Genomic DNA, 17,044 nt, shown 5'->3' with positions numbered 1-17,044 from the left:
CTTTTGTCATTACAGTGAGAGTACAGTCAAATGATTTGTATACATTGATGAGAAGAAACTTTATTAATCATTTTAACTAATTATTTACTAGAAACTGTGATACAAGTGGAATAACTGTAATATAAAAATAATATATTGTACATCAATACAAATTCTGAAGTCACCTCATATTCTCTTCGTTTTCTAATGCTGAGTTTGCACTAAAGGCACAAATAAAATGACTCTGTGGGTTATACGCTGTTTCCAATGAGTTCGCGTTTGTGAATGAATAAATGGTTTTGCATGATTTTGTATGTTAAAAGTTGAAAGCTTCACAAATACTTTTGAAACTTGTTAATGCATGAATACTTCTGAACTACAAATTTCCTGCAAGCCAGCATGTTGTGATTTGGTGATGGGTTTGGTTATCTGTAAGAATGTACATTTGTATGTAATTACATTCTCTGTCCTGTTAGAGGAACTTTTCTTTTTTCTTCACCACCATTTGTTTTGTCCATAAAAGTGCAGGAGAAACAGTAAAATTATTTTTCATAAGCTCTTAGCAAAGGAAATATTCAAACCAGCTCACCGTTTTTATTTTATTTTTATTATTTAACTTCACTTTATATGCACATCTGTAACATAAATGCTAAAAAATCCAATATTCAGGCTCATATCTTGAGGAATGTTGGTGTGTGTTGACTAAATTCTTGCATATTGTTTGTTTTTGCCCTAGTAGGGCTGGGAGAAACAAATTTATTTACAGCGACCGAAACATACAGTGCGGGGGGAAGAGAAACAGCGGCCTGTGTCAGATGAATGGCTGACGGTTCGAGCCAGACCACTAGAAGAACAAGATATGCAGTCTGTTGACCTCGAGTTTGACATTATCCGAGAGGTACCTTCCAGAAATCCTTTACATTTAAAGGAGGGGTGCATGATCTCTGAACGCCAATGTTGGCATTTGAAATCACCCAAACAAACACGCCCCTACCCCAATAGAATCTGGAGCTTCTTTTGGTAGACCCGCCCCACACATACGCAACCCAGGCATCGATGTCGATTAGTAGACACGCCTCTTACTGCCGACTGGCTACAAGTGTGTTTTGGTACTCGGCCTGACTCCCTTTTCCAAAGTGTTTTTCAAAAATCACACACCCCTCCTTTAAGTGCTTATGCTTTAAAACTACCTGATTGACTGAACTCTGACCCCTACCCCAATTTAGCTCTCTACACCACAGAAGGTACCCATCCCAAAGCGACTCCTGGACATGGAGTTAGATGAAGACCTGAGTCAGGAGGAGAAGGAGGCTCGTTCTCGAAACGTAGCAAAGATTAAAAGTCTTCTGGCTAGGTCGAGGTAGTAAAAAGTAATCATCAGCTGTAAATACTGTAGATTTACTACAGATAGTCAGACTTATGTCTCTTTCATCCCATTTTAGTGAGTCAACGTCACAGTCTACAGATGTGGAGCAGGTAGATTTCAATGATCTGGATGATGCGCTTCAACAGCAGGAGAGGATCATGAGTGTACCTCGGGCTCTGGCCTTGGAGGCTTCAATTAAAAGGAAACAAGTCACAGGTGAGAAAATAAGACACCATAGCAAAGATATTAAACAATGAATGAAAATACATAACATCAAGTGGTGGCCGGTGACTTCTTTTTTTGAGGGCGCACGATGCGAAGTTCATCACAACATGTATGTAGCCCATCATGTGTAGTTTGTCATTTCAAAATATGTGTTTGTTGCGTCACGTGAACCATGTGCATCACATGTCGTGTCAAAATAAGTGCCTGCTGGAGACGCGTCTAAAGGGTTTATACGCTTGCGTTTGCCAGATACTCGCATAATCTCATGTGTAATCAGAGTTTACTGTTAAGTGAGTGTCTTGCGTGTATTTTGTGAACGTGAGCGTCTTTTTTATCATAAACGGTTTTGATGCGTGTGCAGCGAGCACTTATTTTGACAAAACACATGATGCACATGGTTCACATGACACAACAAACACATATTTTGAATTTGCGCTCCTCGGAAGAGCAGTCACGAGCCGCCACTGTTAACATGTCTTGCATTGTCCTGTGAAATGTATTTCTCATGTGAATATTTTTTTTTTACAGCCAAAGCCATGTCTGAGAATCAAAACAGTTGAGATGCTATCATATGATAGAAAAGAAGATCGATTTTTCTACCAAATATTTATAATTGACATTTATTCTTTAAATAAAACATTTTATATTTAAGATAAAATATTTTTTTGTAAAATATGTTTTTATTTACTGGTGCACCAAATATGTTACCAGTTTTATAATGATATTTTTTCTATAAATTTTCTATTAATCATGTAATCTTGATCTAAGGTACTTATGTAATCGTTTGCAGTGTTTGCATCTGTTATAAACCTATTTAAATGAAACTCCATAATATACAGCAGGTACATACAGCTTTAAAGGTGTAAATTCAGGGATACTGTTGTTGTATTACGAGGTATTACTCCTCAAAGCATTGAATGTCCTTCATTGTGTTGTTTAAAGAGCGTTAATAAAAGTAATTTATAACATAAAGGTTTTCAAGTACAGTTATTTGCTACTCTGTATTGTATCGTATTGTCTTGTAATGCCACATTTGTTTGCTTTTTTATGCACTTAAATTAATAAAGTAATAGTTTTATGATGTCAAACATTTTAGTCTTTATTGATAAGTATTTCACAGAACTTTAATACACACAATTGACGTTTTAGTGTGCACATTTCTTGCCAGACATTTTGATCATTCCTAATCTGTACTGCTGAAGCACTCACCCAAACGTGAAGATTCTGTCATCTGCGCACCCTCATGTACGGTTTCAAATCATACTGACAAAGTAGATTTTAAGGTGTTTTGATTTGGGTAGAAAACAGTTTCTGTGTGGCCATAAAAATTGGTACAGACATGATGACAATTTTTTTTAAAAATCAAAGCAAATAAAAATGCCCTGTCACTCACATTGAATTGCAGCTCTCTGACTGAAGTTCAAAATTTTAGGAGGTCAAGAGAATACAGCAAAATATAAACAACATTGTAAACATTTCTCCAACCCATTTATGTGGCTTTTACAAATGCCATTTTAAAAGTCTTTTTCTTGTCTTCCTCTGAGTTTTTCTTCTGATCCTGCTCTTGTTCCTGTGTTTTGAGCTCAGTCTGAGGTGAATGGCTTTTCTTATCCTCGTGTTCCTCTGATGGTTGCTCAGGGGCTTTTTCCGAACTGGCTGTCCCTTCTGGCACAGCACTGCTCTGTCTTTCAACAGGTGGGTCAGGCTGCAAGAGGAATAGAAGTTGTTTACAACAAATCAACAGCGAATACAAGCACACATTTGGAGTTTCATCTATGTTCTTTTTCCTGAGATTGTGTTCATGGCGTAGTGGTTAGAGAGTTGGGCTTGTAACCCAAAGGTTATAGTTTGATCGTCAGAAACTGACTAAGGTGCTTTTAAGTAATTTGCTCCAATGTACCATATGGGTTACCATACATTGGCGATTAAGTCACTTCATATATTTCATAGTTGTAGGAAACGCTGCTTGAGGTAATTTGATTGCAATCTCTTAAGAATTTGATAAAGCAGTTTCAAATCTAATGTTCTCAAATGCCATATGTGACCCTGGACCACAAAACCATAAGTCACCAGCAGGGCCAGCCAATGGGGTTATGAGACCCAAGACCAGACCATGAAAATGGGCCCCACTGGTGTAAAAAGTGTTAAGGCACTGCAATAACAACTGAAATTAAAACACACAAAAATGACAATTTATATATTTAAGTGTAGAAGTTTTTTTTAAATGCAATATATAAGCCAATGTTTTTATAGTCCAACAACTGTAGTGCAACAGAACTACAGTACTGTATATATCAACACAAATATCATTAATATTAATACAGAATACTTACTATAGAGTGATAATAGTATTCTGCATACTGTTTTTGAACCTTACAATAGTCATTTTTTTTGTATCTATGAATTTTACAACAGTTTACTATACTAAATTATATAGTATAATAGTCTTTTTTTATGTGGGTTAATTTCTATAGGGTGATGGACAGTTTTCTTATGTTTTTAAATTAGCATATACACATTAAAAAATTTAAAGCAGAACATACCTTTACTTTGAGATCGTTTCATTTCTCTTTTTTCTCTTTAACTCCTGAATGGTACCGTTTTGATGCCATAGTTTGCCTAAGCCTACCACCGCAACCTCACCAAATAGGTCTTGTTTTTTATTTTTATTGAAAGATGTAACGTGAACATTACGTTGTTATTCAATACTACATTACCCATAATGCTGAAGGTTTAATTTACAAGCATGCCCAATAGGACTTAATTGACACCTCTGCAAGCACAATCGTGTTATCAACATTATGCAAATTTGGTATGTGTAGTGAAAAATGTATTTAAAGGTGCCATTTGTAATAATTGAGGTAAAAGATTTTAAAAAAATAGCTACACGCATCAAAACAATGAGAAGAAATAAGGACAAAGATGTCATTAAAAAAATGACAAGGTATAGTGCTGCAGAAATATCAATCTGAATTAGCATGCTAAATTACTAGCTACAGCCCGACTGGTGTTGTAATACCAGTTTCGACCTTGGGAGGCGGTATGCGGGCCACGCACATAACCGCCAGCCAAACTGCAATACACGAATAAGTTGCATGTGTGGGAGTACAGCCCTCTACTACTACCGCTGCGTCCGAAAACTAAGGCAGCTGACTTGTTGGCTTAAGATTCATGAAAGCAGCTCAGAGAAATGCAATTCGGACAGCCATGGATTCGGACATGCCTTGATGCTTTCCTGCCTTGCAATAGGGGTTTCGGACGTATTTCAGTTCAGGGAAGAGAGCGGAAGAATGGCTAAAACAAGAGACATTTACCACTACCACAAACATTTGCTGCAGGGAACAACGCGCTCGGAATCACAAATAAAATATGATAAATAAAGTAACCGAACCAGAGTGAATACTGGCACTGCTTTTCATCGCTGGAGACAACTAATGGACATGAAAGAAATGAGGTTCGATTTCCGAAATGACAACATTTCTTTTCGATTGGTAAGTAAGATGCTGTTAGTATTTCGCTAGAAGTTCACTTATAATAGGCATTGTGATAACCTATGCTCAGCTTGTACATGAACTACGGCTTTGTGCAGTAAATGTGGCTCCATCTGAAAGCAGCTGATGGCGATTCACTTTTAATCAAGAAACCGGCTTCACTGACGAGAAGCGCAATGACTATCGCATGCAAATTATTGCGCATCCTTAGCTGTTAGCGTTTAATAGTTAGCTCTACCCACGGATCCGATCCGGTTTTCACCCGTTATCTACCAAGCTGATGCTAAAATGTAACATTAGCTAAGAAGCTTGAAATGTTTTCGATTATAATGAACACCAAATGGACGCACGAAACGTAGCGGAAAACATTGCAATTTTAATGAGACCGAATGTTTTTTTTTGTGACTAATGATAACTTAGTTGCTAATGTAAATCAAACTTGATATATGCTGCTAAATTTGCAGCTGCTAAATTAAAATAGACCAACTCACTTTTCTGGAGGTATACTGCCCCCGTCTGTTTGGAGTGTGGAGTATGAATTGATTTTTTTTTGGGCGGACATCTTAAATGGTCCCTTTAACCCTCGTCTTGTCATGGGGCCCAATGATAAAAAGGATATTAACTAAAGATCATATTCCATGAAGATATTTTGTAAATGTCCTACTGTAAATATATATATAAAAAAAAATATTTATCTTATAACTCAAAGGGGACATTTCATGAAAATCTGACTTTTTCCATGTTTAAGTGCTATAATTGGGTCCCCAGTGCTTCTATTAACCTAGAAAATGTGAAAAAGATAAACTCAGAAACTTCGTTTTGGTAAACCATTCTCTGCAAGCATGTGAAATAATAGGTTATTGAAATTTGGCTCCCCCTGTGATGTCAGAAGGGGATAATAACACCCCTTAATCTGCACTATCCAACCACAGCACTGCCATTTATTGCAGAGATCAGCTCATATGCATTTTAAAGGAAACATTACATGCATACTCTGGGGACACCAAAGATTTATTTGACTTCTTTAAAAAGTCTTGTGAAATGTCCCCTTTAAGTTATTTGCTAAGGACTTCATTTAGATAACTTTAAAGGCGATTTTCTCAATATTTCGATTTTTGCACATTCAGATATTTTTAAATAGTTGTTTAACAAACTATACACTAATGAAAGGCGTATTTTTCAACTTTCAGATGATGTATAAATCTCAATTTCGAAGAAATTCCCCATATGACAAGTTCTGTGGTCCATGGTCACATTTGGGCTTTTGATATTGGATAAAAAAATCAGTGCGTTCCCACTGCATGTACCTCATTGAACCCAAGGCCACAGTGTCTTCTGTTCCTCCCTGATAGTTTTCCATCCAGACCCTGCTGATATTGGTGCTCAAGTGCATCACTAATCTCTCGATTCTCCACCCCTAGAGAAAACAGGTTGTAAGTATACGTTAGCAAAGCGATAAAATTTTTCTTCGGTGTTTAAGAGGTTAATGTATATCAAAATGAAGTGTTAAAACTAGTTGTTCTATAATTTACAGACATAAATCGCATTAAAACAATAGTTCTGTGTGAACTAAAAGTAAAAAAAATTTGCAGTTTTAGCAGTAGCACTTTTAGCAGGGAAAAGGATGTGTAGTCTACAGGATGTCATCCTGAGGCACTCCCTATGCAACAAGAGTTTTTTAAGTGTCTTGTTAAGTACAATGGGAAGTAACCATTGCTTCTTGACCTGTAGGGCGTTAAAATCTGGCAGCAGCCCTTTACATCCGCTGTACAGATGACTGCTGCTACATACTGTTGTTATGTACTCACCACTACGCAAATGGGATGTTGATTTGTGATCCCCAATAACAAGGCGTCCAGTGTGCTCTTTCTGTTGACATATAAAAACACATTTAAGCAAGAATTTGTGATCTATTTCAAGTTTAATCCGTAGTTTAATTGAATTACAGTGTATTACTTAATACCAGGGTATTTTTCACATCCCAATGCAAATGAACTGATTTAATGACCTATGATTATTGAATAAGCATTCAGTATATAAAACATAAACATCAATTTATTTTTTCATAAGGAGTTTTTATTAGCATAACTAGAAACATATTTAACAAATTTAAATTATATATATATATATATATATATATATATATATATATATATACCGGTATATAAATTACAAATAACAAAAAGTAATGAACTAATGGTGTTCAAATTTACCTTTCCTGCTCCCATCAGCCTCAAAAACTTCTGCTTTCTTTCATCTGTCCCCAAATCTGCCGTTTCCCATTGTGAGGATGTCTGCATCGACATCAGATTCAATTAAGTCATCCGTGTGTTACATGAATGTATTTAATTGATAATTTATACCTTCTCATAAATTCATGTTTATCTATCAATGCAGTGTAAATCCGCTATCGTTTTAAACTAACGTTATACATTACGTTATCTATTTACCTCAGTTAGGGACAATGCCCGTGTAAAGGCATACTTTATCCGAGTAATGTTATGATAGCACACTAACAGTTAAAAACAGTACGTTGCTAACAGTCTGCTAACACTGTTGTTGCACCCGAGATCATTTTAATTTATTAAAATATGCACAAAGATGGAAACCACATACTTCGTCTGGAGATGCAGGTCGTTTTGTCCCTTTACAAGTTTCTTTTGAAGAACTCATTTTAAAGATTTTAAGCAACAGTGGTCAAATAAACATAGCTAGCAACTGGCTGCACAAGCGTTTGTCTGGCAGCTAACTCTATCATGACGCTCAGTTCCGCTCCACGCATCATGGGAGTTGTAGTTCCAACTGCAGGTCAAGACAAAAAGAAATGTTCGCTGCGCAGACAGATCAGACTGTGACATTGAAGTATCGCGAGAGCAACGCGAAAGCTAATCAAATCGTATCGTTCTCACGGTAGTTGATGTCATAGGCAATCGATCTGCGCAGCGCCACATGAAGTCGTACGCGCCTGTTGTGATAATAGTCACACAAAGATACCGTTAACGCAGATATATTTTTTAATTACAAACCACTTTTGTAATTTTTGTAAATTTAATGTAATTTTTGTCAAAATTAGAAAATTACAAACATGATTTTAAGCTTTATTTGAAACAGTTTAGTTAAAGTAATTTGGTATGTTTAATTTTCTAATAGGCTAATATTACAGATTAAATCGGTTTTCCTAGTTAAAACGAACATTATATCTATCTATTATACAAGTGGTATGAAATATAATGTGAAAACGGAGTAAAAAAATAAAACATAAAATGAATACATAGGCTTCGCATGTAAGAACCAGTATGTCTTGTCGTGTAATTAATCAAAAAAAGTTTTTATATGAGCAATGGGCAGAGCTTGGAGTGACACATTCCCTCTGTTCCAATGAGTTTAAATAGACATGAGCTTGTGGGCAGTCTCTCAGTTTCACGGTCTATTCAGAAGACATCCGGACTGCACGCGCATATCTGTCTCTGTGTTTCTGGGACTCGCTCTTCATACTACATCTACATTTTTCAGGGTACCTTAAACATCTCTAAACAGCAGGAAATCAAGCCATGGCTATTACCGGCTGCTCTCAGTGCATTAAATATATGCTTTTTTTCCTGAACTTCATTTTTTGGGTGAGTTAATCAAATTAAAATAATTTTAAATAAACAATGGATGTTTTTTAATTGTTATTTAAATTGTTAATTGTATTACAGATTTCATTTATATCAATAGCCTAATTGCAGTTGATTATCTTATTAATACAACTTTTAGTAATAATTCTATTTATGGTGTTATGTATGACATATTGTGAACTGTTATTTCCTGTATATTTGAAGAAAGTTTAACCAACACTATATAACATAAGTAATAGGCCTAATTATGCCTGAATAAAATGTAATGCAGAAACGCATATGGGTCACTGGTTTTACTGGTTTTATCACTGTTATATCACATGATTTCATTTCTGTTTTAACTGTGCTTAGAGTCATTTTTATAGTCTTCACTTATTTAAACCTCTGGTTGTTGTGGGAACATTTAAAACCGATGGTTTTGATCACTGAATCAACCTGAATACATCATGTTATACAAAATATGTATGTGTTAGATAAAGTCAAAATAGCTCTTGGTAATACTTGACCGCTTTAAACATCGTGTAAGCATGCATCCCATCTTAAGACATGCTTTTACCCCACATCTTTTATCAAAGATTTTTTCCACACTGTTTTATGTAACTGAGTATATTAAAACACTGAAACAAACAGATGTCATGTCAAACAATATAGATGACTGGTTTTCATCTATAATACATTATATTCTATTACATGTAGTTTTTCCTCATGTATGTGTTTTCAGAAAAAAATTTGTGCCTTGGGCTCCAGAGCCTCCTGAGTGATGACTTGCTGTGGTTTTGCATTATTTTTACACTGTCTATAATTATGTGTTTTAGGGACATGCATACACTGTAAAAGAACAGAAGGAAATAACATGTGAGAATAAGGAAGGGTTACTGAAATGTTCTTTTAGAAAAGACTAATTTTTGATATACATATGATCAAAAAATGTGTTTATATTCACAAAAGACCTTTCTGGGGACAAAGCTGTTCTTCTGCAGCTGTGACAATAGATTCAGACCATAACAAATTCTGCTGTAATTACAAACAAAACATTTTATTACTCCATTAAATGTGTTTTTGACATTTAGTCTGATTATAACCAACCTGTGGTGTAAAGTATCTAAGTAAATGTATTTAGTTTAAGTTCATATAGTTTAGCAACTCTTTACTCGACTGCTGGCAATGACAGTTGCTTGTTACATTTTGCACCATATAGTCACATCATAGGGCTGGTCTAAATACCCACACATGTAAGCCACTTGAGAGCGCATACACATGACAAGAGGCAAGTCAGCAAGAATGTACCAAGTCTTAAAAATGCCAAAGCTCAGTGCCAATATCATAGAATCTATATTATCTGTAATATAAGAGTGGTATCCAACAAGAGATGTCACAGAAAACCTTCCAGAACATTAAATTATTTTGATTCTTAATTTTAATTTTCACACTACACAGATTTTGTGTAATATGTTGACAAATGTTTGCAACTGATTTCATCACTAAAGTAGACAAAATGCAAAGGCTGCAAATGTGAATATTTGGACAGGTCCATGAACTTTGGCCCACCATATAGAGAAGGGCAAAATTGCCCTATAATCATAGGGGAGCTGTGACTTTTCTAGATTAAAGGTACAATGAAATTTATATTTCTCTTTTTTATGGTTTACTAAGTGGAGTACAAATATATTACTTAGAATATCTAAAGTTATATTGCTGTCGTCGTATAAAATGTATATGGCCAAAACAGCTTGTTTGATGTTGAAATACTGAAATAAAAATGAAACAATTGACATCAAATAGAAAAAAACCATGAATGAATTTTGATGAATTTGTCAGCTAAAAAGAGCATGAAATAACATTAATTGTGTGCTTTAAATAATGTTTATGTACCCCAACTGAAAACCTAATCTTAAAAAATATCTCTCTATCTTCTTCTTGTTTTCATTTAAGACCTTTAACTTAAAAATTATGATTTTATAAGTGGTCAATCCAAAAGGTCTCCTGGGATATGTATTGTTTCCTGTAATTGTGCTTTACCTGCTGAATTCAATACACAAATATATATTTGTGTGACTTCCACATTTTTTCTCACTGAATCTGTTTTGTCCTGTTCTTGAATGGCTGAAGTTTGAGAATGTAGTTAGGTAGTCATCACAGACTTTCGTGCGTGAATAGCTAAACCTGTCAGAAATCTGCGTTTCCTGAACGCGGGAAGAAATGACCTCTGACCGCCGGAAATGACTTGAAACAAACACTGTTGGCAGAGACATCTGAAAGACATGTGATTTTCAGTGCAAACTGATAAAGGATTTATTAATGATGAGTCCTTTTGTTAAATAGTGTAAACATTAAAGACATATTTTCTCTCTCACTCTGTTTTCCTTTAGTTGGCTGGTGGTGTGATTCTGGGTGTAGCTCTTTGGCTTCGCCATGACACTCAGACCAGCAACCTTCTGATGCTTCAGCTTGAGGGGACACAAGCTCCAGGGACCTTTTATATCAGTAAGTGACTACCACTAAGACTTTAATCAGAAAGTTGGATCAAAATTAGGTTCAATTGTAAATGTAAACTTCCCTTTAAGAATGCCACCAACAGGTTTAAGCACTGAAATGGGTTCAAAACGTTACCACTATGTCTAGGTTTAATTGCCCAACCTTGTTATTTAAACTAGCCACTTTACTATCATAACCCTCTGTGCCCATTCATTCCCATCTTAAATGTTATTTTTTGCCATGACATTGTAAATTATATCCTATGGCAACATCACGAGCAGCTTGCAGCTCTTTCAATTACACTATTTTGATGTAGCTGCACATAATTTGATACCAGAAACATATTCTCACTGGGCTGTGTTATGTTTGAGAGTTATTGGTGGTCTTAGGGACTTCATTTGTAATAATTTAACTTTTTAAATTAGGTGGTTTTTGCTCACAACTTGAACATAGATCAACACATACATTTAACACGGTTGCAACTGAGACACACAGCATGCATATATCACTGTAAAAAGTCAGCTGTATAGCCTTTTTTTAAGGTATTTTGAGGTAAATTAACTTTAAAATATTTTTTTTATTTTTTTTTCAGTCAACTAATATTTTTAAGCTAATTAAACTCCAAATGTTAAGGCAAACAGGTATATTACTTTTTACAGTGATATGCATGCTGTGTGTCTCAGTTGCACCGTATGTGTTGATCTATGTTCATGTTGTGAGCAAAAACAACCTAATTAAAAAAGTATTAAAAATTAAGTCTCTTAGTTGAACAAACACTTTTTATGTGTGGTTATGCTGCCAAAAAATATCTTTATCATAAACCATTACAGCATTGGGGCAATACAATGACAAATATATAGTATTTGTACAAAATGTCATTTTTGAGTCCCTTGGAATCCATGATAAATGTGCAAAAATCTGTGCAGGCTTTAAAATATTTTTTCTTTAAATAATAATTGTAATATATCTATATTATATTTTCATTCATACTGTTGCTAAAGTAGTTTATGCATGATTGGGAAGTGCATTCACTATGAGCCTTGAGAAACAATGACTCCTGAAATAGAGGGGCATCATGGCCAAACAGACTCCTCAAAAAACAGAAACAGGAAACTGGGACTAGGTTGGACCCTGACAGGGTCAATAGTCAACATGTGTGTGCGTGACTTTACAAAAGACGACGACAAAATATCACTGCATGAAAAGTTTAATCCTGTTAGTCATGATTTATGTTACCAATCGTATACTGTAAATGCATGTTATTTTTACTATAATAACACTTCATTCCTCAGCTTTCTGTGATTCTGGACACACACCCACATCGTGTTTTTAAAGGACTAGGAAAATACTAAGTTATACCACAGGGTGTGTTCATACTCCACCCATGTTTCAACATACGCTTCACAAACACACATGCACACTGACCACATGTACACACAGAGTTCAGCATCACCGCGGGTCAGCATGTTGTGGGCAGCATACAGTTAGCGCCCATTAATCTTTGCAGAGACCATTGGCCTCTCTCCACCTAAGCATACGTACATAAAGAGACTGTACTATAGCCCCGCCTGCCCTTTTTATAGCAGCAGCTTCTTTTTCTGATTAAAGGGGTTTGTGATGTCGGTCTGGCCCACCCAGAACAAGTAGAGAGATGCTGAGTATTCCTCCAGCGTCTTTGGACTTCTATTGAACGTGTAATTGAAGAAACCCTACCATGTGCCCGATGCACCACTAATTAGAATGAGCAGCGGCTGGCCTCGCTCAAGTGCTTTTAAACAAGCCTAAAATATGTTCAAGCCCTACCGCCCTCTTAAAACATACGAGTAAATCATTATAGGTCAGAGGAAGAATGTTTTCAAGTAATGTAGGATTAGAAAATCTGTAAATACATGTTTGCTGTAGCACGTGGAGCTTGTTCTGCAGTGATGAAAAGTATTTAGAGATTACAAGCACATATGAGTGCTTAGATTTTTTTCTGAAGCATGCAAAGTTTTATTTTTATCTCAAACATAAGTTAATCTGACTATCATTTTAAAGATTACGAAATAACAGGGTACCATAAGGTAACAATACCAACATTTACAGAATAATAGAAAATACATCATAAACTTTTTTTTGTTGTTGTATATAGGGTGTTCTTGCATATATGAGGAAGATGATCACTAAATAATCACTAAATATCCCTACAGGGATTTGTAAAAATCATGTGGGGTTTTTTAGGAGTCTTTGGAATGTCTTCAGTGTGGCACACAGACAAACTCTGGCTCTGTTATGTTGGTTCCTGTTTATATAAGATCTTCCTTCTTTGCTATTTACAGTCTAGATCGTGAAGCACTTAACAACTCACAGGACCTAAGAATTTATCTCTCTTTCTTTTGTTCTATCTTTCTTTCTTGCAGTGTTTGAAGCTGTTGTCATAAATTCTGAGATGATAAGGCAAATTAGCTGTACTGATCGCCTGAAAAAAGTTACTGTCAGTGTCAACAACAAAATGTGTACATTAGTTATTCAATTTTGTGAATTTTTGGGCTTTACTTTTTTAGGAATGTAGGAAAATACAAGGTTTATGTAACACTTTACAATAGGGCTGTATAAATTAAGATTAGTGAATGCATTAACTAACATGATCAAACATTGAACAATATAGTTTTTCATATATAACAATTCATGTCAAAGTTTGTTCATGTCAATACAGTTATTCATGATAGTTCATGGTGCTTAATTAATGTTAACAGTTACAAGGCTTTATAGCATGAGTCTTCAACAGGGGGTCCGGGGGGCTCAGTGGTGGTCTTACATGGGGTCCTCCGAATAACGTTTGAATGCAAAATAATATTTTTGGACAAATGAATGTAGGCATCAAACTAAATGTATTTATATGCAAATAACAAAAAAAACTTAATAAAGAGTTAAAAAACTTAACCCAGAATAAAACATATTCGGACAAATTAAAATGTAATGAAGTATGCCAAAAAATATTATTTTAGTCTCTTTGTAACATCACCATAATAACAAAGGATGTATTATAAATAATAATAAATACAGTCCTAATTTGATAAATGTACTGGGGGTCCCTGTTCCTCCTCTTAATTCATTAAGGGGTCCCTAGCCTTGAAAAGGTTGAAGACCTCTGCTTTATAGTATAAACGTACTAGTAAATAAATGATCATGAACTACTAGATTAATAAATGCTGTAGAAGTATTGTGCATTGTTATTTCATGTTAGCATTGTTAGATACATATACATAACATGTAGATACATATATTAGATATATTAGTTTTATATCTCACTGCAGTTTTATATAAAACTGCTTAACGCAGCTGCACAGATTAGTAAGTTTATGCCATCTAGTGGCATTTTGTTGCATAAACTTTTTACAAATCACAAATCAATATAACCTGATGCAGTAGGCTTGTGAAAAAACAAATAATGAATGGGTAAAAATATCTGATTTTGATTAAACTAAAAATATTATTTTACTTCCAGGTGTGTATGTTCTCATAGCGATTGGAGCAGTAATGATGTTTGTGGGGTTCCTCGGTTGTTATGGTGCTATTCAAGAATCTCAGTGTCTCTTAGGAACGGTTTGTATCAATCAACTTCAGCTATTCATGCTACTACTTTATACATGATTTTATGAAATGTATGAATCACCTAAAGACCTGGCCTAAAGACCAGTTAACATGCTGTTATAAATGTAGTAATAAAAAATTTAAACCACTAATTTATATAATAATTGTCACCAATAAATTATTTAATGAATGAATGAATTAATACTCTATTCATTTTCTTTCATATAATTTTTTTCTTTTTTTTCTGATTCTTCAGTTTTTCACATGTTTAGCAATGCTCTTTGCCTGTGAGGTGGCAGCAGGGATATGGGGCTTTATAAACAAGGATACGGTAAGTCTATGCTCACATTTACATTACTGTAGCTATCTAAACTGAGTCATACAGTACATTAGGCTTCTGTTGTTTACAGAATTTGTACAGCTAAGTATATTATTAACTTAACCTATAATTTTTTTTAAAATAACAAATAAAACGTTATTTCCTTAATTCATGTTTCTTCAAATATCACAAAATGAGTAATGTTGTCAAATTTGAGCTCATTAAAGTTGTCACCAAAGAATGAAGTAGCCTATATTCTTTCTCCATCTAGATTTCTACCGAGCTCATTAACTTCTATGATGCTGCGTACATGAGAGCTGTGGATCCAGTGGATACAACATCCAGACAGGCAGCTAGCAAAGTTCTGGAGGTCTTTCATGAACAAGTGAGTTGGCTAAATCAATTCTTTCATTAAAACTGTTTGGGCCATAACTCAACGTATTCATTTCTCTCTGTCTTTTTCTCTCTCAGCTTGAGTGCTGTGGTAAAGGAGATGATAATGAACTTTTCACAACTGTCAAAGCTTCTCTGTGTCCCAAGATCATCCCAGTTGATCCACTCACCTCTCAGGTATCTGCTGTTTGTTTAATACCAAGGTATAGGTCTTGTTTAAATTCAGACACTGTATCTGAAGTTATAATGCAAAATGATAACTACATTTTTATCTGCTATCAATTCATTCCTTTTATCTTTCACAAATCTATATGGTAAAATAGGTGGTAATATTTTGATAGTATAGTGTGATGTATGTTGTAGACTTCACTAATATGTTGATTTTGTGCACTACAGAGTTGCCACATTAAGCTAAGGGATCTGTTTTCTGAGAAACTGCATGTGATTGGCTTGGCTGCGCTTGTGATCGCTGTCATTATGGTGAGAAAGACATGCACATGCACTGAACACTGTATGACAGACTTGAATACTAACCAACACTCTTCCTGAAATTTTTATTGTGTTTGTAATTTTTGTCAATTCCTCTCTGCAGATTTTTGAGATGATTTTCACCATGGTGCTCTGCTGTGCGATTCGCAACGCCCCTGTATACTAAGTGATGATGGCTATTCTGATTTTGCCAGTGATGAGCAAAAGACCATTTGACTTTTTGACTCACTCGTACTTTTCTGGTTCAGGTGTCCAAATAGTTAGCGATAATCAGTGTTTTAGGGAAACAAAATATTTTATTGGTGATGTGAGGAGACTTTGAAATGGTTAACCACAATGTGATTAATTTTGCTTTTATGCTGTATTGTTTTATGATTATTTAATAGTTTTTTTTTGTCTGATTCAATATTAGTTCAGTTACATTTTGTGCTTATGACCATAATGTGTCCATAATGTGCTGCTGTGTTGTAGCAAAAGTGCCTTTAAACACTTGCCTTTACATTTAACCAACAATTGTACCACAAAATAAACAACATAATGTTGCAAGTGTGATAGTTTTGTGGAGGAAATCATTACAGTGTTTTCAAATAAATATTTTACATGAATCTGTGCAGCAAAGTAAATTTGGGATCATTGTTTCCTGGGTGCACAATGATTACGCTTAGTTGTGATATTGATGTTATTGCAACATGTTTTCTTTGTGATTTAAACCCACATGAAACTAATAAAAATATATTAAACAATTTTTTACCCACTGAGTTCCAGTGAAAGGTGCTTTTGGTTATGGTGTGCTTATTTTTATTATTATAGAAAACAATATTTGAGAGAGAGAGAGAGAGAGAGAGAGAGAGAGAGAGAGAGAGAGAGAGAGAGAGAGAGAGAGAGAGAGAGAGAGAGAGAGAGAGAGAGAGAGAGGTTACGTAATGTCAATGTATTATGATGACCAAACTCGTCCTCGACGTTACCTGTCCTCATTTGCCCATAACAATAAAAAAGACTTTCAATAACATATGCATGACTCAGAATTGGAATAGTTAATTTTACTACACATGAACATGTGTTTATTATATTACAAAACATTTAAATTAACATATGTTAAAATAAACATTCAAATGGC

General features: G+C 34.9%; 3 protein-coding genes across 13 annotated transcripts in view; 2 read left to right on the top strand and 1 right to left on the bottom strand.

The window, feature by feature from the left end:
* The window catches only part of plekha7a (pleckstrin homology domain containing, family A member 7a), a 74,165-nt gene extending 71,768 nt beyond the window's left edge, over nucleotides 1-2,397 (top strand). For all 11 annotated transcript variants that reach the window (XM_065283090.2, XM_065283084.2, XM_065283089.2 and 8 more), the window contains 4 exons: nucleotides 719-877; nucleotides 1,206-1,339; nucleotides 1,422-1,561; nucleotides 2,099-2,397. In XM_065283090.2, coding sequence (XP_065139162.1) covers nucleotides 719-877; nucleotides 1,206-1,339; nucleotides 1,422-1,561; nucleotides 2,099-2,130 — 465 coding nt within the window. In that variant the 3' untranslated portion in view covers nucleotides 2,131-2,397. The remainder of the gene's footprint in view (nucleotides 1-718; nucleotides 878-1,205; nucleotides 1,340-1,421; nucleotides 1,562-2,098) is intronic.
* Nucleotides 2,398-2,653: 256 nt separating this feature from the next.
* c9h11orf58 (chromosome 9 C11orf58 homolog) lies at nucleotides 2,654-7,828 on the bottom strand. The gene is made up of 5 exons (XM_065279145.2): nucleotides 7,678-7,828; nucleotides 7,275-7,355; nucleotides 6,870-6,930; nucleotides 6,369-6,478; nucleotides 2,654-3,275 (listed from the first exon to the last, which is right to left on the bottom strand). The coding sequence occupies exons 1-5, from the start codon at nucleotides 7,732-7,734 to the stop codon at nucleotides 3,060-3,062; spliced, it is 525 nt and encodes a 174-aa protein (XP_065135217.1). The 5' UTR covers nucleotides 7,735-7,828; the 3' UTR covers nucleotides 2,654-3,059.
* A 653-nt stretch (nucleotides 7,829-8,481) lies between these two features.
* Nucleotides 8,482-16,672, top strand: cd81b (CD81 molecule b). The gene is made up of 8 exons (XM_065283082.1): nucleotides 8,482-8,678; nucleotides 11,048-11,162; nucleotides 14,641-14,738; nucleotides 14,983-15,057; nucleotides 15,317-15,430; nucleotides 15,517-15,615; nucleotides 15,835-15,918; nucleotides 16,031-16,672. The coding sequence occupies exons 1-8, from the start codon at nucleotides 8,613-8,615 to the stop codon at nucleotides 16,091-16,093; spliced, it is 714 nt and encodes a 237-aa protein (XP_065139154.1). The 5' UTR covers nucleotides 8,482-8,612; the 3' UTR covers nucleotides 16,094-16,672.
* Nucleotides 16,673-17,044: the final 372 nt, after the last annotated feature.

This window comes from Paramisgurnus dabryanus, chromosome 9 (assembly GCF_030506205.2).
Source record: "Paramisgurnus dabryanus chromosome 9, PD_genome_1.1, whole genome shotgun sequence".
In the NCBI taxonomy this organism is placed as follows: Eukaryota; Metazoa; Chordata; class Actinopteri; order Cypriniformes; family Cobitidae; genus Paramisgurnus; species Paramisgurnus dabryanus.
Note: the sequence above shows the minus strand (reverse complement) of the source record. Positions and strands in the feature narration are given on the sequence as shown.